The sequence below is a fragment of the Empidonax traillii genome, unplaced genomic scaffold, assembly GCF_003031625.1.
Source record: "Empidonax traillii isolate 1590-97213 ecotype Southwest subspecies unplaced genomic scaffold, ASM303162v1 scaffold624:size695616, whole genome shotgun sequence".
In the NCBI taxonomy this organism is placed as follows: domain Eukaryota; kingdom Metazoa; phylum Chordata; class Aves; order Passeriformes; family Tyrannidae; genus Empidonax; species Empidonax traillii.
Genome location: NW_020955817.1, coordinates 218,046 through 240,367, shown reverse-complemented (window position 1 = coordinate 240,367; position 22,322 = coordinate 218,046). Strand labels below are relative to the sequence as shown.

General features: G+C 50.4%; 1 protein-coding gene across 3 annotated transcripts in view; it reads right to left on the bottom strand.

The window, feature by feature from the left end:
- LOC114065134 (mitogen-activated protein kinase kinase kinase 3-like) overlaps positions 1-22,322 on the bottom strand; it is a 76,123-nt gene continuing 53,801 nt past the window's right edge. For all 3 annotated transcript variants that reach the window (XM_027898795.1, XM_027898798.1, XM_027898797.1), the window contains exons 7-17: positions 22,088-22,199; positions 15,469-15,602; positions 12,744-12,817; positions 10,516-10,583; positions 8,531-8,623; positions 7,357-7,551; positions 6,553-6,701; positions 5,845-5,976; positions 2,851-2,980; positions 2,103-2,280; positions 1-866 (exon numbers count right to left, since the gene is read on the bottom strand). In XM_027898795.1, the coding sequence (XP_027754596.1) occupies positions 638-866; positions 2,103-2,280; positions 2,851-2,980; positions 5,845-5,976; positions 6,553-6,701; positions 7,357-7,551; positions 8,531-8,623; positions 10,516-10,583; positions 12,744-12,817; positions 15,469-15,602; positions 22,088-22,199 (1,494 nt within the window). In that variant the 3' untranslated portion in view covers positions 1-637. The remainder of the gene's footprint in view (positions 867-2,102; positions 2,281-2,850; positions 2,981-5,844; positions 5,977-6,552; positions 6,702-7,356; positions 7,552-8,530; positions 8,624-10,515; positions 10,584-12,743; positions 12,818-15,468; positions 15,603-22,087; positions 22,200-22,322) is intronic.

Genomic DNA, 22,322 nt, shown 5'->3' with positions numbered 1-22,322 from the left:
TGCATCATCACACCCGACTCCGAGTCGAGCATCACTCCTTGATTGTAACCGCGTAAGGCACAGGACAGATTGAAACGCCGCCCCCCTGGAGCCACCGGCTGGTCCCACGAGCTCCAGTGGGGCCGGTCCCCTTGGGAATGGGGACACCCGGGTCCCCCCGACCCTGCGGTCTGAGGATCATCTCCTCCGGCTCGGCTGAAGGCCCTGTCTCTGTTCCTCTGCGAAAGGCAGTGATGGCCACTGAGCATCCGATTCCTCCCCCCGCTCCCGGGGGTGCTGCCAGCACCGCCGTTGTGCTGGGGGAAGGGGGGCAGGACAGACCCCATTTGCTGCGCTTTCCCCAAGAGATCAGTCACACGGCGAGGGGGGACGGCCCCGGTACCGCTGGCGGCGAGGAGGTTGCGCGGTCCCAGGCCAGCACCCGCACAGTCCGGGAAATCCCTCGCTCCGAGTTCCCGGCGCCAGCAGTCCCGAACGCAGCTCGAAAAATCCAACAGCGCGGCGGGTGCCGAGGCAGCGACGAGCGAGAAGGGACCTGCGGGGGCCACTGCCAGGACAGCCCCGGGCAGGGGTCTGACCGCGGGTCCAGCGGCCGCCCCCGTCCCGCCGGCGCTTCCCAACCCCGCTGCCGGGGGGCTCAGAGCCCGCAGTTGACGAAGGGGTGCCTCAGCAGGTCCTCGGCCGTCGGCCTCCGCTTCTCCTCCACGAAGATCTGCTTGAGGAAGTTGCGGCAGCAGCTGGAGACGCTGTCGGGGAGCTGGGGGTTGGTCGGCTGGGTGGCGATCTTGAAAATTGCCGCCATGGCCTCGAACTCTGCCCAGGGCGGCTTCTCCGTTAACATCTCCACCACGGTGCAGGCCACGCTCCTGCAACAGCGCCAAGCACAGGGGTGAGGCAGCGGGAGAGGGGAGGTGGGTGGGGGGGTGGCCCTACAGGTGGGGTCTGATCACCTGCCTGAATGGACTGTGTGCGAGGCAAACGCGCACAAGGCGAGCACACCCCTCCCAGAGCTCCCTGGCCACGCTTGGCACTGGGGTTTCCACTCCCAACAGCAGGAGAGAACTCACCAGCCCTTCCCTAAAGCTGGTGGATTTTTCTGCCTGGGTTAACCAGCAGATACTGAGTTTCATAAAACTGTGTGAGAGATCTTAAGAGGGCATCCCCTGAAGGGAAGGCCAGGCAGGGGTTCAGACACCACAGTTTCAGCAGCTCCCCAGGATGCTGAGCCAGAATGAAACATAGTTGCCCACATCCAACCTAATCTCTGAGGTGTATCTGAAAAGGAACACATCAGATGAGCAGCAAAGAGCCTGAGAGGTTTCCCTCTGTGTGCTGAGGAGTCCTTGTCTCAGCAGGGACACTCTGCCACCTCCATTCATAGTTGATCCTAAAAAATTAAACCCCATTTCCCTTCCATCAGCCAGGGCAGGTGGTGCAGGGTACGTGGCTGACTGCTAAGGCCTCCCTAGGTTTCCCCCACCAAACAGGGTTCTCTTGGAAGGACTAGTTTTTGCTGACCCTACTTGCTTGGACACACAATGGAAAGCACACTGAAGGCTTCCTTTTCCTTTATTGGGAGGACTAGTAGTGTTATCTCAACACTTTCAGGTTCCATCTGACAACCTTCACAAATCAAAACACTCACAAACAGCCAACAGTTTTTGTTGCCTTCATGCCTGAGCCACATGCAAACATCCAGGAGCAGAGTTTGAAAGGCCTCGTGGATCCCCTGAGCCTCTGAGCTCAGCCTAGCAAACCTAAAATCAGGGCTGCCAAAACTCAACAGCTCTTTTAGTGAACTTTGTTATCAAAGTTCTGCTTTCCAGAATTAAGAGCAGTTATGGGACTAAGCTGAACATGATCCTCACACACAACAAGAGCTTCCAAAAGCAAGCTCTGATTCTGACTGCTCCTGTTCTGGGATCTTCAGCCACAACATGCTCCCTCTGGACATCCACATAGCTGATCCTAACAGGCATCTCCTATTTCCATCCTTTGCACTGCTTCCAACTCCCAGCTACACCTGCTGCTCCCATTACAACTTCCCCAAAGGAATTGCTTGACTTAAGTAGCAGTGGTGGGGTTTCCACTGCATCCCTTACCACACATCAGCTTTCCTTCCGTAGCCCTCTCCACTGATAACCTCAGGGCTCATCCAGTACGGGGTTCCCGTGACGGATTTAATCCCAGTCCCAGACATGCAGATGGTCTGGATGCGTTTGCTGGCTCCAAAATCTCCAAGTTTCACATTTCCAGCAGAATCTCTCAGGATATTGGCACCTGGGGTGAAAGGCAAAGACAAAACCCAAAGAGATGAAAGCAACAACCTGAAGTGGCTGCAGTGAGGAGAGCAGGAAGGGCACGGGCAGAGAGCCAGGCATGAGGGGGCCCAAAAGCCCATGGTGGGGCTGGACTTGGCACTATTTTACAATCCTTTGCTCCTGAAGCAGCTGCTTTCCAAGGGGGCTGACTCCCACCAGCATCCTCTCACTCAGCACGTTTCCCAAAATTGAGCAGTGAATGGGAACCAACAGATCATCCTCCCCACCCACAGACAGCAGGACCTCTCCAAAAGCCAGATCCTCTCAGCTCCTGGGCGTGTTACACCAGGTTTTCACATGTGCAAGGGCAGTTAACAATAATCCCTCAAGAGAGAAGACAGCACAAGATTTTGGTTTCAGCTGTGTGTTCAAGATTTTCCCGGTTCAAGCTGGTGAAGGGCAGGGGCAAAAATACTTTAAAGATGAGATCCCAGCACGATGCTGCGCACAAGAATTTATACTGGGGCCGGGGGAGGCTGGGGTGAACAAACCCAGGCAAGCAGGAAGCCTCTCTGTATTATCCACTCACCTTTAATGTCCCTGTGGACAATCATATTGCTGTGTAGGTAGAAGACTCCCTGCAGGATCTGCCTGGTGTACTTCCGTGTGACGTTCTCGGTCAGAGCACCGTAAGCTTTTAGCTGGTCCTTTATTGAGCCCTGTTGGAAAGAAACAACATGCACCCACTGTAAGAACCATCATGTCACAGGAACCTTTTAAATTTTTATCATCCAGCTCAAAAAAAACCACCCAAACCATTCTGTGTAGAAACAGCAAGATTAAAGTGCACTTGGTGCTGAACGGAGGAAAGATGTGTCCTCATGTCCCAGATCCCAGAGGAAGAAAAGGTTCAGTTCCCGGTGCCTGTCGGTGCTTCCTCCTGGCAACACTACAGACCTTTTTCCCCCTCTAGTGGCTGGATGGGTGTCACCAGCTCGTGGGGATGGATCAAACTGATGAGGAATTACAACTCAGAGTGAGGAGATCAACTCGACTAATTAAATTCATAGAACCATTATGGTTGGAAAGGACCTCTGAGATCATCGGGTCCAACCATTAACCCAGCACTGCCATTCAACACCAGGCCATGTGTTTTCTGAACACTTACAGGGTTGGTGACTCCACCACTTACTTCCCTGGGCAGGCTGTTCCAACACTTCAACACCCTTCCAGTGAAGAAATTTTTCTAATATCCAACCTAAATCTCCCCTTTACCTATCTTTTCCCCTTGTCCTATCACTTGTTACCTAAGAGATAAGACCGACCCCCACCTGTCTACAATCTCCTTTCAGGTAGCTGTACAGACTCAGTTCTTCAGGGCCAAGAGAACTCAGTCCTCTCTGAAGCCTCTTCCCAAAACTTCACACAGCAAGGAGCACCCACGGCCATAAGGGACAATCACCCACTCACATGAAGACACATGTTGAAGACACTAATTGAATCTCTCAAACTGGTTTGATTTTACTGATCAAAGAGGAAAGGAAGCAGGGGTGCAGATATTATCATCTGCAAGAGGCTGACCCCCTTGGCTTTAGCTGCATTTTCTGTCCTCTTGGAAATGGATGTGTCTCACTGTGCCAGAGCTGGGCTTTAGCAGGATGAACCAGAGGCGGATTTGGGGTTCACACCCTGCTCTACCTCCAGTACTCAGGTTACTTGGGAAGCAGGAGGGGAAACTCATGCTGTTTCTGCCTGTCCTGCAGCTCTGGGGTCGATCCAAGATTGCCAGTCCTTCTGTTCTGGGAACAGTGGATGCTCCACTCCAAGTCAGTCTGTCAAACTGTATCAGCTTTTCCACATCCACCCAACTCTGCTGTTGCTCTGCCCAGCTACTGTTTTGGCTTCTTTTGAGGTTGGTGGTGATCCTGTGGATGGGACTCTCCTTTCCCTTTCACAGCAGTGCAGGGGCCACCCAAAATGCTCAAAATGACCCCCTCACATGACCTGTACGCAGGGTATGTTCACTCACCCACAACCAAACAAGCTTTCTTATCCTGCCCTCCCTCACCCTGAGAGGGGGACATCAAACAAGAAGGGGACAAAGGTTCTTTGAGGCCTGTGGTCATTCTGTTTTCCAAGCACAAATTAAAAAAAAATAGCTTATGGGCAGGACAGAATCTACAAAGTCATCTATTAACTGGGTTCATAAGAACAACAGGCTGATGATGCACCCAAGCTTGGCCCCCGTGAAGATTTTGCCAAGCTGTCTGTCTTAAATTGGAAGTTTGGCCAGACCCAGGATTGCAAAGCTGCTGCCCTGCAAGGTCTGGGAACTCACTCATTTCCACTGGCCTTGGAAACCAGAGCCCTGAGCTGCTTTTGTGAAATGAACTGTTGTTTCAGCAGCAAAGTCAATCTGTATTTGGTCAGAGCTCGGGTTTATCATTAAAAAAAACAAACACTGAACTTCCAGCCCTGCTGGACGCTGCCCCAGCATCAAATGCTGGTTTCCTGGCTGCTAACAAACATCGGCACGCTGCGGAACGAGCAGCAAGGGGACTGCTGGAATTCCTGGGATTTACTCCTCTGGGTCCACACCTCGTGGTGAGACCTGAAAATGAGATTGTCTGCCCACAGGGAGAGAGGGAGGACATGGCTTGGGAGGGACTCAAACGCATGGAAGTCCACCTGACTGCTCACACGCAAGATGTGTTAGGAGAGCTTCTAGCACGTTTACTGAAGACCGAAATTATTTGCAACCAGATGACTTAATTGTCCCTTCTGACCTTACAAATATCTGTATAAACAAGGGTTTATTCTCCCACACTCTGGGGAACAAATCCAGCTGGACAGGAGGGACTTAGGAGAACAGATCCTCCGGCAATGTAAATAGTGTTATGCTGGTTTACACCAACCGATGACTTTGTCTAATGGCTGATGTAACTCACAAACAGAAAAGAGATGTTCAACTCATCCATGTTCATTTTCCAGCCCTGCTTAGACTCCCTCAAAGCTTTCTAGCCTTCTTTTTCCCTGGGGTTGTTTCATCCTGTATCAGCAAAGTCACAAATTGAAGCCAGGGGGATAACGCTCCCCACAAAAAGCTCTGCCCTCAACAGAAGACTCCAAGTGAGTAACACTGTTTTGAATACACACGTGCTGAAAAGCCACAAATAATTGGTGACAGCTGTGGGAGGACAGTTGTACTATTAGCTTTTCCTGCAGGGATTTGCAATAAATACTTAAAGGGTGGGCTCAGGCCACAGTGTTTAAAGCCAGATCCTGGATCACGTCCCATAATTCACCAAGTGCAGATTCCAGACTGTGAACACACCCTGCTCCAGGATTCAAACCTAAAACCTGCCTGCAAGGCTTTTCATTTCACCCAGTGCACGTTGAGGGGCTTCACCATGACATCTGACTTGCATCCTAATGATCCTTAGGGATGCATCCAGTGCTCTGGTTTAGCTCATCAGCTTTAGAGCAGCTCAGCTGGATAGTTTTGACTCCAGATCCAAATCTCACCAAACTCCAGGACAGTCTCAATCTGTTTTCTGCCACTCAGGACAGGAACCACACTTACCCCTGGCATGTATTCAACAAAGATAGACAGCTTCTTCTCCTCAGGATCCCTCAGGCACCCATAGTACTGCACTATCCTGTCGTGACGGAGAGTCTTCAACAGCTGGATCTCACATTCTAAAGCATTCACCTCCTGTAACAAAACAGACGTGATTCCTGATGAAAGGGAACGGTAACTTTGGGAATATTATCCAAATATTGCTCGATGCTGAGCACACCTTTTGCAGCCCCTGTGAAGCTGCCCATGAAGAAACCGGCCACAAGAGGCTCAGAAATGAGGAGAAACTGAGAGAAAGGTAAGGAGGAAGACAGATGGGATACACAAGGGCTTGGCTTTGAGACAGGTTTACTTATTATTACTTGTGTTCCAGGAGTTTTTCTGGAAAGGTGTCAATGAAGTCCCCAGCAAAGCAGTGCCCAGAAAGGGAAGAAAGTAAAGGGGAGCAAGAAGGAAAAAACTAAGGAAGAGCAGCCACACCTGCAAGAGGTGATGCCTGAGACAGAGCAGGCCAGTGTGACCAAGGAGGCAGAGAAGTCACCAGAGCACCCTGACTGGTGCCACAAGCCATCCAGGACCACTGCAGACAGGGAAAACAACACCCTGCCTCCACACACCGCCTTCCATCAGGGACACAGGCACCTCCACCCCCAGCCCCCAGCCCCCCATTCCCCAAGGTGCTGCAGAACACAGCCCTGCCCTTGTACTCACTTTACTTGTCTCTTGGCTGTCAGGATCAAAAGGCACCTGCTTCACCGACAGCTCCCGCCCAGTGTCAGCGTCGTAGCAGAGATAAACCTCCCCAAAAGCTCCTCTTCCCAGCAGCTTCCCCAGCCTCCAGTTCACAGGTGCCTGCAGGGCTACACGAGAGAGAAGAAGGTTCAAAGAGTGCATCAGGGAGGCTTCAGCCTCCGCCTGACCTGACAGTGTGCAGGGCAGTCAGTGAGCCACCCTCTCGCAGGGGCACCAGGACAAACCAGTTTTAACGCTGGTGCTAATGGCATGGGGGGATGTCTCCCAGTCTGCATTAGCATAAAATAGTATCAAGTCCCAAAAAAGTCCTATCTCATTAGGAGTCTTTCCTCCAAAAACTCTGCTCTGGGAGTGGTTAGCAGGATACAGCAAGGCTGAGCAGCAACCCAGGCAGGGACTGGTAAGGAGATTTTTTATCTCACTGGTCATTCCTAGCTTGTTATCTATCACTGAACAGGCTCCAGATGCCCCAAGTTCTACAGCACGGGCAGTCTTGCAGTGGCAGAGGAGCCTGGGTGCTGGGGTGACAGCAGTGTAATCCAAGGGGTGGAGTCTCTGGATGGATTTGCTCCCACAACCCAAGTCTCCCTGAAGCTTCCGCTGCACGAGCACACCGACAGCCCAACACACAAGCAACTTTCTGCAACGCAGCAAGTGCTGAACACCAGCTGACACCATCGAGGCCAAGGTAAGAGATACAGTGTGTTGTATTAAATCATTCTCTGCTGAGATCTCAGGCACTCGGGGCTTTGGTTCACTCACAGTTCCTGGCTTTTGTAGGGGAGGTGCTGAAGACCTTCAGACCCTTCTCACAATTGTTCCAGCACTTGGGCCTGTACTCGTCGTACTGCAGCGTGCTGAGCTTGCTGTCCCCGTTAAAACTCTTGGTTCTGCTGGAGGGGACGAGCTGGAACAGGTTTTCCTGCGGGAAGTAACTCCTGGGGAAAGTCCTTCGACCTGCAGGAGAAAAGGGGGGAAAGTTACAGCAAGAACACACACACACACCAGCTTGGACCCGCCTGTCATCACCTTCTCACGTCACTGCCCAGATCTTCACCTCTTCAAATTAAACAAAACAACTGTAATTAAACTGAAGCAAAGCCCTGCAAACATTTTAAATTCAATTTAAGCGTTGATAACAGCAGGAATTACATCTAATGCAGATGCTTTCAGAGGGGTTTGCAACAGTTTAATTACATTAGGGGGTTTGCTGGCTGTTAATCACAATTAAACATTGAACAGGCAGGGATTTACATTGCAAATTATCCCTGCCATCCCCTAAGTCCACAATGCAAATGACCATAGAGCAGTGCCAGACCTGCTTTCACAGGGGTGTCAGTGAGAGATGAAGTTCATTCTGGAAGGCTCAATATGCTCTCTGCATGTACTCACTACTCTTTTCCCAAGGGAATTTGATTCTAATTCAGTTTGACCTCCCACCACTTGCAGTCTCACACAGTGAAGGAAAGAGCAGGGAAAAGGTGATGGAGTGGTCCCCAAAGTGCAGAACTCAACAGCTGAAAACAGAGAACAGAACAGAAACTGCTACCCTGAAATTGCTCAGGGATTTCCTACGGCTCTGTGAGAAAACCTGCTGTAAAGGTCACAAAACAGCATCCTCAAAACCAAGCAATTTTAGGGAAACTGAAAGGTTGGTGTTGCCAGGGATGAGAAATGCCCATCATCCACATGGCTAAGTTAAAACTGCAGGTGTGAGCAGGGGAGGAGCAGAGCACTGACTTTCCTACAGGCAGCGGATGCTCAGCACTTCCCAAGAGCAGAGCTGCAAGGATGCTCCTCGGAATACACAAGTGAATCCCAAATTCCTTGGTGGTTCTCCCTTTATTAGAAACCTCCCCTTCTCAGGTCTTTCCAGTCCTAAGCGCTGTCACAAAGCCATCAAGATCCTGGACCGACCATCTAGTGTTTTTCTTACCGTCACTGTAGTCCTTGCGGCTCTGGGAGAGGTGGTACTGCCTCGGGAACGTCCCGCCTTTCCCAAACCTCTCGCAGAACGGGATGTCGAAATCTGACAGGAGGAAAGAAGACACACATGTTTCTGAGATCAGCCCAGAATCCAACGCCCAGAGCGCTTCTTATGGGAAACACTGAATTACAGGGAAAGATGAGGTGACAAGCTGTTCATTTACACCACACTTCATTCCCCAAGGCTCCCTCTGAAACCGGTCCACAGTCACACACTCCTCGGTGGAAAACTGGGGTTAGACACACTGCTCTTGGTGCTCCTAAAGCAGAGGTTGAACTGCTGACTTTACAGACCCTGGCCCACACCGCTCAAGTGCAAGGCAGAGGATTAACACAAACCATGCCTAGTTCCTAAGGCAGAGCACTGAACCCCTTATTTGCACATGGAAAACACAAAAATCAGCGTGGAAACAGAGCTGCCAGGCAGGGTCAGGCCTAGATCCATCTATCCAAAACCTTTGCTCTGATGCCAGTTATTTCCAGGGAAATGCAGAAATCCAGCACTTGTGCCAACACCGGACAATCTCTCCCCTCTTCCTTCTCAGATGCGACTCCTCACCTCTGAAAGCCAGGGACCAATTTATACCTCCAGAGCTCCAAACTTTTATATTTACTTTGATTAAATGCTAGAAAGATAGAATATACAGAAGGGATTAAAGACCATCAGAGTTTAGAAATGGGATGATGAGAGAGATGGATGGACATGTGAGATAAGGACATTTTTTTTTTTTTTTTTAATAAAAGCCACAGAACAGGAAGCCATTGCTGGTAGCACCAAATAACTTGAGATTAAAATATCTGTCATTCCCCCCCCCCCCCCATCTTTCACCTGCTGTTTTTCCTCCATCCAGCTCTAATGACACAGCCCGTTCTGATTGTTTGTTTGTCTTAGCCTGGGGCCAGCAGCCGCTCCTTGGAGGCCGTTCCTGGCCTCTGCTGCACTTCAGCCTGATTGCCAAAAGGAGCACATAACGGCTGAAATATGGTCAGCAGGAGAAGCAGCAAGGACAGGGCAAGAGGTTCTTGGGGAGCCACGTGTGAGCGATGCTGCCCAGGGGCGTCTCGGAGCAAAATGCCACGGGGGGAGCATTAAAAACCTTCTGCAACGTGGACTGACTGCAGCTTCATCTCTGCAGTTCAATCTAGAAATCCTGCCTCGGGCCAGGAATGAGTTCTCCTGCCACAGGCTGGCTGCCATTTGCTCATTTTTAATAGTGCAAGTCATTACAATATTGCAGAGTTTCCATGATTTAACCAGCTGGATGTTTATAAGTGATTAAGCAGTAACCTATGATCCCTGCAAGTTACCAGTAAGTTTCTCTAACAGCATTTGCACTGTTGCAGGTTATTGTTCATGCAAGTGGAAGAGGTGTAACTGCCTAGGGAGAGCTGGGTTTTGCTCTGTAGGAATTGGATATCCTGAAGGGGCAACTCCCAGGTACTACCAGAGGCAAAGGGTGATCCCACAAGGCTGTTTGCAGCTTGTCAGCACCTCACAGTTGTCTCCAAACAAAAGAGCACGGCCCTCTCAGCAACATCTTCCAACATAGATCTCTGAAAACTTTACTTGCTTATATCCATCTGCTTCATGGCCCCTGCTGCCCAGTTTGGACTGCTGTTGCTGTAAATTGATACCCAAATCAGGTCCAAAGGTTCTTCAGTGCTACCAGCACTGCTGCAGAGTCAAGAAGGGTTAATGAAGACAAGAGCAGCCCTGCCTGTGTTTGGTGCTCTGGCTGTTTTGATTTTGGAGAACATTCATGTTTGATCACTGCAGGGTCAATTCTGAAGTGCAACCTAAGCAGTGGAGCTGGTCTGCTTGATTGCTTTTAATTACTTTCCATGCAGTGCCATCTCCCTAATAGCCTTTATCCAGCCTCTTCACTACATACTTATTATACTTTTAAGCAAATACAAACCACCAAGAGTGCTTACCCATGCAATCAAGGCTGTCTTTGGGATGGCTCTTCCTTCCAGGAACAGGGGTTTGGGTAAAGGGAGGGCTGCGAAGGGATAAAAAAAAAAAAAAAAAAAAAAAAAAGAAAGCAGGATACATTTATTATATCAGAAAGGCTATGGAATTAATAGACTCTAGAAAGGACAGGCTAAATCACAAGCTGCACTGATCACTGAGCCCCCATCCTCATCCTGCACAAGAATGAAGATTGGTTTTCTTTGCTGGATATCGCAGCTTGTTCCCGTGGCAAACAGAAGAGATGCTGCAAAAACCACAGTCACCAGGCTGAAGAGAAGCAGCCAAAGATCAGAACACCTGTGCACGAGGCTGCATGGGAGGGCTGCAGATTTCTCTGCCCTCAGCATGGAGTATTCAGCTGTGCAACTCTGCTTCCTACGAGCATTGCTCAGTTGCTGCAGATGTACACACCAGAGTCCTTCAGTCACCCCCAATTCATGCAGGTTTTCCCTTTTCTGTAACATCATCTCCCACCCTCCTCACACAGGAGGGTCTGTACCACCAGTGGGAACACACATCCTCCCAGGAGAGAGAGTGTGGGGTTGGTGCCTCAAGGTCTTTAAAGTGCACTGAGAGATGACAAAGCACTTCAAGGGGACCTCAGCAATCCCAGTTTCACCCCAGGCTCTGTGAGGGCCAACAAGGTGATCTGGACACGTTTCTTTGCCGCTCTCAACAATACGGGCACAGAGCAGAAATCAGCTTTGTGAAGTGCTCTGAAACCTGCTCATGTCAAAAGCCGATCACTGCTGTGGCAGAGAAGAACTTGCTGTGCCTCAGCCCGGCCACCATGCCTGGTGACTCGCTCTGCTCTCTGCAGCTGATGCCATCCCAAGCCACTGGCTGCGAGGGCTCAGCTACGTCTTTGCAGGAACAGTCTTACTCCTCTTTCCGCCTTGGAATAACACAGCCCTTCCTGTGCCTTCTCCAGCTCCTAGACCCCATGACTGAGCACATCTGCCTGCTTTGCACGGGAAATCAAGCCACACCACCCTCTCACAAACGCTCCCAAAACTCTTCTCTCAGTTCCCAACGCGAGAGTTACAACCAGCCCGCGCTCCTTCTGCCGCTCTTCCCGGCAAGGTCCGTGCAAAAGCAAAGCTTTTGGGGGCAGAGAGGCCGGGAGCGCAAGGAATCCAGCTTCGATACGGCCGTAACAATGAGCAAATACATCACAGGAAATTATTAAAAGCCACAAAAAGGAAATGGACCCTGATGCTGAGACGGATCCAAAGCGCACAGAGCAGCAAACCCCAAGCACGCCACACAATCAACCCGACACAGACCCGCTGGAACACAGCCCTGGTGCTGCATGGCAAAAGCAACAGCGGAAAAAAAAAAAAAAAATAGAAAATCTTTGATGCAGATGGAAAAAAATAATATACTGCTTCCCAAAAGGACACTGTGTCTTATGCACAGCAGCAAACATACAGTTTCTGTGCACGTGTGAGCTGGGACCGAGCAGCCGCACCAGCCATTGAGTCCCGGCCTGGGTTAGTACAACGTGTCCCAGTTGCTTCCTGCTGAGAAGCTAAACTTAGTTATTGCCTGTCTGGTGTCCTCAGCACCTTGACTGACACGTCTGTGGCTGCTGGCAGTGCACAGGGGCTGCTGAGTTTACCAGTGGTTAATGGAGAGCAGGCAGCGTGCCCGGGGAGGAGGGGGCATGGAGAGGCTAGTGGAGTATTGACCTGGTGACTGCAGAGAGCCAGAGGGGTGGGAGGTACTGTGGGGGTGGGGAGGCCCTGGCACAGGTTGCCCAGAGAAGCTGTGGATGTCCCATCCCTGGAATTGTTCAAGGCCAGGTTGGATGGGGCTTGCAGCAACCTGGTCTAGTGGAAGGTGTCCCTGCCCATGGCAAGGGGGTGGAACGAGATGATCTTTAAGGTCCCTTCCAACCCAAAGCTTTCCATTATTCCATGAGAGGAGTCTGACAAAAAAAGAGAAAACCTGGGCACATAAAGCCAGGCTGTCTTTGTCTGTCTCAGATTACTGCAACTCAAATCACACCATCCCACAGACATCTGTGCTAAGATCTGGTTTTCAGCGTTGAAAGATAAATTTGTTTCGCTCAGGTGCATCCTCAGCCCAGCAGAAACCTCAGGGGATGCCACTGACTCCTCTTCTCTCCTGCTGTGGAGCAGAGGCTGCATTTCAGCTGGTGAACATGGTGAGAAGCTCAACTCACCTGTCCACAGATCTGTCCAGTGACTGGCAGCTCCCAGACAGCGAGTCGTCGGGGCTGATGAAAGCTTCAAGCATCTGACAGTGAAAGAAAAGGGGAAACATTGAAACCATGCACTGCAGCTCTTTAATCTCCAGAACCTCTGCATAGTCAGCAAAGGTGCTCCAAAGCCAGCTGATTTACACCAGCTGATGCCAGTCCCATAGGGATGAGATTCAGCCTAACAAAAAATTTTCTTCCCAGTGGAAATCCACTTATGATGCCCTCTCTGCATTTTTGGGTCTTTCCGACTGCCGTTTGCCAGCAGGAAAACTGAGGCAAAGATAATTAGCACCCTGATGTTCAAAGCACACGGAGGAGTCAACGAGATTCAGAGCGTTCGAAGTGTAATAACAATACTAAAAGAAAATATGTATCAGGACACAAGAGATGTGCCCAAGGCCAAGTGGATATCGTGCACCACAGCCAGGACTGCAGCCCTGGACTCCTGACTTCCCGAGCTGCCCTGGCACACGAGCCCAGCCTTCGTCTCCGCTGATAAGCGCGGCATCAGCAGGGCTTTTGGCCGGAGGAACCGGCTTGGCTCTCCCCAGCTCAGTGAGTCAAAAGCTGCATTTGTGTTGCTTCCTGGATGAGACATTGTGCTGGCCGGGGTTATTTATAGCTGGTTAGTAACAATAGAGGGTTTGTACGGAGTGGTAAACCCAGGGGCTGTGTGCACTTCCACATGGAGCAGAGCCTGCTCCGGGCCACGCTGTGCTGCAGGCGGTACCACGCTCCCTCCTGGCTGCACACACTGCTCAGCCCCGCTCCACAGCCAGCCCACCTCACTCCTGGGAAAGCTGAGCAACGAGGCCTAAACGCCACATGGAGTCACACTCTGCTGGTTCCCACATCGCTCCCCCTTCCCCAACAGCCTCTCTTTCCATGTGCTGTTCCTGTAAGACCTCCTCGCCTGGTTGTCATAACAGCTCACGGTGTTTTTGGCTGGACGGGCCCAACTGCAAAGTGCAGTTTTTCTCTGCTTCCCAGTTTTTAAACCAAACCCCTCACCCTTCAAAATGCACTAGCCAAGCCAAAGAGGATGAAGACCTCTCCTAAAACCCACTGCCTGCCTCTGCCAGCCACGCCAGGAGGTCTCTCCCAGCAGCTAATGCTGAAACAGGCTAATTTCTCAAAAGCATAAAATTGGGAATTGGAGCATGCTCCATACTCAGCCTCTGTTCATCTGCCAGGCTGGTCTCAGGACCACAGTTACATCACAGGCTTGCACAGGGGCATTCCCCAATGGGTACCAAGCTTCAGCTTCTAAGTGGTTTTCTGCAAGGCATATATGGAAGCTGCAGTACAAGGACATTCTGAGGGCAGAGCCCATATAGGGAAAAGCATGGCTGCTCAATGAGAAAAGGAAAAAAAAACCCCTCAAATTCCCTTTTTCCTGCGTTCAGTTCACCAGAGAAGGGCTGCAAGCCACCCACAGTGTGATGCTGGGGAAAAGCAAGGAGAGCATCTGGGAACCCTCATCGGGAGCAGGCTCAGGGCTCTGAACTAATGGAGCTCCATGAACAGCTGGAGGAGCTGCCCTGATTTACACCCAAAAGGGGTCATGGGGACCCTCCTCCTGCATGCACACACTTTGTCTTAATCCTCCCAAACGTGTTTGGAAGGCATGTGAAAACAACAGAGAGCCAACTTCTGGCTGCAGGGAGCACACGATACATCTGCACTCTGACGCTGCCAAGACTCACCCGGAGTGACTTCTTCTTATTTTATTAATGGCTGTATAATAAATTGTTGAAAACACAAGCTTTGCCATGGAAACACTGGCACAGCCTGCACACAAAAGTGGGGGCCAGAGGGTGCTATTGGAGTGTAGGGAATGCACGTCTCCCCAGGCCAGCACAGCACCCTGACAGAGTGAGCTTAGTGCCTTCTGGATGTCCCTCCACGTCCCTCCTGCAAATTGTGGATCTTGATCCTGCACTTCCAAGAGCTCAGCAAGCATGACTTATGTTCCCAGCTGACTTCACAGGATCCACAGCTCTTCAGAGCTATAGCTATATCTTGAGCAGGGATGGAGTCTCTCCCTCCAGTCTCTCAACACTGCAGAGTTTTCCCCATCATGGGCACCAATTTGACTGGAGGAAGGGGCACTGCTCATCACTGAAGAGCTTGCTGCTCTTTTAATACTGAGAGGCCGGAACATACAAACTCCTTATTAAAAGAGTTAAAAAAAATATATCTGTGGGAGAGGAACAGAGACACAAAACCACAGAGAGAGGCTGTGGGCAGAGCCAAGAACTGTAACTGGAGCTCAGGCAGAAAGCGCACATGGGAAGCAGCAGGAGCTGCTGATATCCCCAGGCTGTTGCAATCACAGGCAATCGGTTTCTTGGTACATTCCCTCATGGTCCACGGGATCTGCAGCCACGATGGCCTGGCAGCTGGTGCACACGTGTGCCCCAGATCTGTGCTCCTCCAGAGCCACCTGACGTGCCCGAGCACATTTGCCGTCCCCACTGCAGCCGGCTTTCAGGGTTCCTGGAAACTGGGCCTGCCATTTCTCAGGCATGTCAAGCCTGGGGGCACCCATTCCTGGAAAAAGCTGGCCTGAGTACCACGCATGGGCCCCCGCTGGGGATGTAACCGTGGGAACAGCTCCCACAGCTCAGCCTCCCTCGCGCCCAGCGCTCTCCCAGCTTAACCCACACGGCCCAGCCCCGCTCACGTTCTGGTCCATGGTCTCGGGGATGAACTCGCCCTCGCTGTTGATGCTGGTGTAGGATCCCTGGCGGGCGATCTGCTGCTGCTCCTCAGGAACGCTGCCCGGGGGCGGAGAGCTCCGACCGGTGTGCAGAGAGCCTGGGACACGGGAAAGGAACAGGTCAAAGGGGGGACCTGCCAACCCAAGCCCTTCCAGAGGTGCTGCTGCTCCAGTGATCACAGACCTCCCGGAGATGCCGCTGGGTTTGAGCTTGTGTGGATGGGAACGGAAGACCTAGAGGTGTGACACTGTTTATGGGCACCCTGCAAAGCCTTTGCAACACGGAGAGTTTGTTGCCACGGGGGCCACACAACATGTAGCAAGACTTGACTTCAGCCCACCCTGGATGCTCAGAGATGTGCGCTGTGTCCAGGGGCGCTGCCGATGCCAGAAAGGAAAAGGGCTCCAGAGTTTTGTTGTGATACGATCAGTCAATCTCAAAGCAAACCACAAACTCCAAACCCACCTCCCCTCTTTGACCTCCGGGCCATTTCCTCCCTGGAGCACGTCACTGCCTTGTTCAGCAAGCTGGGAAACAGCCCAGGTGAACTGCGTGCAACATCCCTTCAACACTTCTTATACACAAAAACAATTTGCACTCAAACACCCTCCTCTACCCTTTCCCGACACAAAATTAAAGAGGAAGGAAAACCAGCTTCCATTTTCACCTGGGAAAGAACTCCACAGCTTCCTTATGTAGATGACCCATTCCTCCCCCTTATTCCCCAAATCCACTCCAACTGATTCCTTGTGCCTTTTCAGGTTTTAGGGCTTGTAGCCCTTGCTTGGCCCAGATGCACAGCCCTGGCTCCACTTTCTCTCTGTGGTTACTCCCCTCCATCCCTGCTCTGTCATCACCTCATGGCAAGGAATTGCTGACAGAGATCCGTGCTGCTCCGTGCTGGAGCTTTAGCTGGTCAACGTTGTGCAACACGAGCCTTCACGCAACACAACAACTTGTTTTTAAGCAGACTTCTGCAAAGCACACATCCTTGAGGAGTTAGGAATCACATGGACAACGTGTCTCCTTACACTTCAGATCCACTTTTGCGGCGCTCTCGCCAACTCTTGGGTTCATTGCTACCATTTGGTTACAACACGCCCAGGCTAAGCACAAAGAGAAAAGGTGCTGGGAAGGGGCCTATCCCATCATGAAAAGTCAACACTGATCAATCATCACAACTTCTCCCTCTTCAGCTGCTGTTCTGCATCACAGTTACTGTGCCAGAGGGATCCCTGGCACAAATCCATCAGCGTGATCAACACTGCGAATCCGAGTCCCCACCTTTTACTAGTGCAGATGCACATCAGGAGCTGCTAATGTTAACAGTGTCACACCAGCACTAAAGATCACTAAATCAGGCTTGCTGGATTTATACCAAAACCACAGATATTTCTGTCCCATGATACATCTTCCTTCAGACTCCTTCTCGGACTGTAAAAATGAAAATCATATGGCTTTGAGTTACTTCTTTTTCTTCTTCTCCTATTTTCTCCTTCACAGATTTCCTGCAGGATAAGAACACAGCGAAAAAAACTCCAACTGAAGTGATGCCAAGATCAGGGGGAGAGAATCTCTCAAGTGTTTCAGTGCTCATAAGGAACTGGCTTTCCACCAGCCCTAAAAACAAAACCAGTTGGGAAGTACGGCATCCTCTCTTGGAAGATAAATAAACAAACGTTTCACCACTGAGCAGTTTGGGCACCCTGGATAAATCACTGCATCAGCATCCCCTCCTTCGCTTGGCAGATGCCAATCTGGAATGCAGCACAAGGACTTTTGGGTGGCTCTTGCTCCGAAAAGCTGCCAAGAGGATTTGGTGCGGTGTAACCACTTTACCTTAGCTCTGCTGGGCGTTTCTGTTACTGCTGTGATCAGGTGGGGGTCTGCTCATGCACTGCTGGGTTCTCTTGCTCCAACAATTCATTTACTACCCAGAAAAGTCTTTGACTCTGGTATTACAAAGAGCTGTACAAGCCCTGTTTGATTTTGAACCCAGGGAGTTAAATGAGATTTATCACAAGCGCGAGGGCTTTGCACGATCTCGCATTAAGCCTTAGCCTGTAACAACTACTCCCAGCCGTAGGTTAGTTGTGTTTGACCTTCCAGAGTCACATTTCCTGCCAAAAAACTTTAAAAGGGGATAAGACACCAGCTATTTCCCAGCAGGTGAGGAAGTTAAACAAAATGCTTAGGCTTTTGCACGCCTGGAAACTGCTGGATTGAACCAGATCCCTTTCAGCCAGGTTGTTTGGGTAGAAGTGCTGCCCAAATTAATTTATGCAGCTTCACACCTCCAGGAGCCCTGGTTGCTGCTGCTTTGCATCCAGGCATGCCCATTGACTTGGGAGGAACACAGGAGGTGGTGGGAGCAGAGCCCCAGAGCTCAAGATTTGATTCCTTGTTCCAGCCCTATCCTGTCATGTTAAAAAAACCTCAGGCAATGCCAGTGCTGCTGGAGGAGTAGAAAATAGGAGTGAGAGAGAGAGAGAGAGAGAACAACTGTGTACCCTGTGGGAGACTTAATTCACAGTGGGAGCAACACCAGGCTTATTGGATATACTGGATAATGCTGCTTTACCCATCCTGAGGCAGAGGAAGAAACAGACACAAGCCCAGACATGCCTGTTTGACACATCATGGATGCTCTTCTCACTTGACCTAACACTCAAGAAACAGCAGCAGCACCAGGCAGGGAGAGGAGACCCCCAGGAGATTGTCCTGGGATGTACAGGATCACCTGGCAGCTCCAGTGGGGATGGGGCAGGCTGAGAGGCACTTCTTTAGAGTGAAGTCAGATTCATTGCTGGTCAGATCTCAGCAGCTCTGTTCAGGATTCCTGAACTCAGGGAAACTCTGCAGATTGGCACTGCTTGAGCACCTGACCTTGGGTAACCCTCTGGAGCAAGGTGCTTTGGGCAGGGATTCCTGCTCCACATGTTACACACACTAATGCAAAGCCACATATTTGAGACCAGAGCACGGCACGTCCCAAGGAGGGAGAACCAGGACAGCACGGAGACTCACAGTCACTGCTGGCACCCACTGGGGTCTTTCATGTTCCCTTCTGTTATTTTTATTTAATAAGTGCCTTTCATGCAGTATGTGCAGAGCTCGTGGTGCTGCACGTACAGCCAGTTCCCCCGTGCCAGGCTTGGCTTCCCTCCGCCTCCGCATTCCCTGGCTTCATCCTTCCCCTGCTCTTCCCAAAACTTCATCCGCTACTGATCAGCATCAAGAAGGGAAGAGAAGCCCCTTAAAAGTCAGGGCTGGGGAGGGTTTGCTGGCAGCTGCCTGAGCTCACAGCTGCAGCCACGGGGAGCCCAGCCCTGGATGACGGTGCCGTGGAGCCGGACGAGGGACGTGACGTCAAGATGTGCCGGTGTTCCTCTGAGCCCTGGCAGAAACACAGGGATCAAGAGGAAGAGAGAAACCTGCAGGACACTTCTCACTCTCAGACTGTCAAGGGGAGACGTGAGCAGGTGGACTAAATCTCCTTCATTTCTTCTTATGGGACCCCTACAAATTCCATCCTCTCTAGGCTGTTCCTCTGAGGATGAATTACCATACCTTGATTTAAGGCAAATTTAGGGCACTTCTACACTAATAAGCAGGACAGAGCCTATTTTCTAGCCCTAAAGCAGCTGGCATGATGCACACAGCTAAATTTTCCACTTCTTCTCAAAATGAGGTCTCATCCATCCCAGTTCCTGCAACACTCCTGGTCTGGAGAGGGCTGGCAGGTACACGATGCCACAGCTCACTCAGCAGCCTGGTTTGCCACCATGGAAAACCATGGGGAAAAAAAAGAAAAATATAAAGCTTTTGGCAAAGGTTCCCACTGAAATGGCAGTTCTGAAACAGGGCTCCTAAATAATTTGTGGATAATGTTCTGAAACATGTAGTTCCTCGAAGTAAATAAAAACAACCCGCAGTTATCTCAAAATAGAGAACTCAAAAGGATTTTAGTCCAAGTTTCCTGGCACTCAGACGAGCATTTGCAGATGCTGGTCACCAAAAGGCTGGAAGGGGATTTCCACTGAAAAAGTTTATGAGGGAAAAAAAAAATAAAATGAAAATACTGACTTTTCATGAGGTTTTTCAGGGACATGGAGCGAAGACATTTTCTGCCCAGCAGAAGCAAAAATAGCCAAATCTTCCCCCAGAACATCTGCATCCCTTCCAACGTGCTTGTGCCAATAACATAGAGTTTCATTATTTTTCGCTGCTGTTTACATGGCAGAGTCAGCAGAAAAACATGAAACATGAAGAACATAACCCTGAACTAGCTTTTATTATAAAGTCACTTTGAATCTCCCTTTAAATCTTGTTTCAAGAGAAAAGCTGAACTGAGTTAAGATCATCTCTTGATAGCAACCACTTTGATGACAACAGAAGGAAAACACTGTGAAATACCTTGCAACTGCAAGTGAAGAAGAGTTTCTCCTGAAGAATTTTCAGCCTCTTAGGCTGCCTTTTGACTATCCACCACATTCAGTGAAATCCCTGCTTCAGGAAACCAAAACACAGGATCATATTTGTCTGACTGTTCCCTGACGTTCAGTTTAATGCTCCATTTGAAACACTGCTCTGCTTTTCAGCCCTCTGGAGTTCCTACCCAGCTGCTGGATTACCCAGGTCTGACTCAGGAGGTCAGAAAATGCATCTGCTGGATTGTGAACACCTCACAGTCAGTGGTGCAGAGCTGGTTGGTGACTCTCCTGGTACCACAGCAGCTCCAAAACAGTAAGCAAAGGCCAAAACACGGCACAAAAGTTAGCAGGAAAGTCTTAACTTTGCAAGAACTCATCTTCTCCCTAGCAGAGCTACACATGGAATCAATTCTGCCCATCACGCTCGGCTCACACATCAGTGACAGCTCCCAGTGCCACAGCTCTGCACTGGCTTCCATTAACAGCTTAACAAGGGCCACAAAAAAAAATAAAAAAAAAAAAAAAGAGAGCAGCAGAGATGTTTTGCACAAGCACAGTTTCTGCTGAGGCTCTGTGCCTTACCATGTGTTTGTGTGTGCATTTCACTCAGGGTCATCTAAGTGACTCTGCCAGACTCTGGGCAAACTCTCAAGAGCCATGTGAGCTAGGGAAAAAAAAAATACAATAGAAAAAGACAACCCTGGTACATCCAAACACCAAGCCCAAGGAGAGCTCTTGTACGTGAACCACCCGCCCCTGGCCTCAGTAAGAGCTGGACATGGCTGCACAAGGGGTATGTTGGACCTACCCTGGAAGAATATTTCCTATATATATCATTGTCTGAGATGCAGCAAACCACAGGATATGTTATCAAGGCAGCACAGGCTATGAAACACAGAAAGGGCAAATCCTTGGAGAAAAACACTCTTTTGTTGCACAGAGAAAAGGGTTTGGAAGCATTTACTGCCATATAAGTACAAAGGATCTTTGGAGGGTGAAGTATTTCTTCGTGTATATTTGTATAGGAGGCCCCACTTCACCCAAGGCTACAATTTCTACAGTTGGTGAATAACTGCATGAAAACAATAAGGATCTGTAGAAATTACCCTGCAAGCTGCATCCACAGATATGGCAGAGAGTATTCACTGTGTGAAAAAAAACATTATTCCTGTCTATAGGTTGTAATATGAATAATTATATCCCTGCTATACAGCCCTGTGTGCTGCTTTACCAGTTCTGCACAAGGCACCCTGCTCTCTACAAAATCCTGCAAGATTCTTCACACAAAAGTTCCCACAGCCAACTGATCAACAGGGCTTGTCATTTAAACAAGCTCAGAGTATTCTACAAAGCAAGAAAAGCACAAACTCAAGCACAGAAAACCACAGAAAGCACCACATGAGACCACGAACAAACTCTGCTCCCTGCAGGGCTGCAAGAAGAGACCAGGCATTTGTTGCCAGCCTGGCTGCAGGGGCTGCAGGTACCTACTCCCAGCACCTCTGAAGGAAAGGGATGCTCCCTTTCCTCTGGAATGTGACCACCACAAGCACGCTGCACACATCCATTCTCCTGAGAAACAACAAAACCAGCTACCACAGATGCCATTCCACCAAGAAAAGGCTGGTGGCATGGGGGGACACACGTTTGGTCCTTAAATGCTGAAGCTGGTCCCAGCCCAGGAGCCAAGGAGCCCAAGCCCATACAGATACACGACTCTGCCAGCTGGGAAAGGGGGACACACACCAAGAGCACGACAGCCCAGGATTAGAGGAATAACTATGTCGAGGTCCCAAACATCCCTGGCTTCCTGTAGATCCTCTCTCTTCGTTTTGATGAAGCTCAGTGGCACCAAATTCATGGGAAATTTTTATCCCTGCATTTCCCCCCCTCCCCAAACCACACCCCAGGCCCCCTGTTCTCCTCACTGTCGCGCCCAACGTGACTCTGCTCAGCACAGCTCGTCCAACCTGTGCGGCTCGCAGAGTGTCCTCCTCAGGCTGAGGATAAGCAGCAACTGCACTGAGCCACTGGTGAGGGTGGCCACCCAGACTGTGACAGCCACAGGGCTGTGACAAAAAGGGGAAAGGGGGCGGTGGCCAGCCCGCAGCAGCACAGCACACCCCACAGAGTGCTGCGTTTCACCCACCTGTGGAGTATTTGCGCGTCCTCTCGGAGTCCTTGTACAGGGATCCCATGATATCACCCATGGACCTGGAGATCCTCATTTCGTGCTGTTTGCTGTTGTTTGGCTGGAGGAGCTGGTAATCAGACAAAGGGAAGGATCAGACTTGGCCGGAGCCCCGTGGACATGTGAAACCCTGTGTTTGGCTCCCCGTGACCCTATTACCCAAGAACTATTGAATAAAAAAAAATAAAGGAAG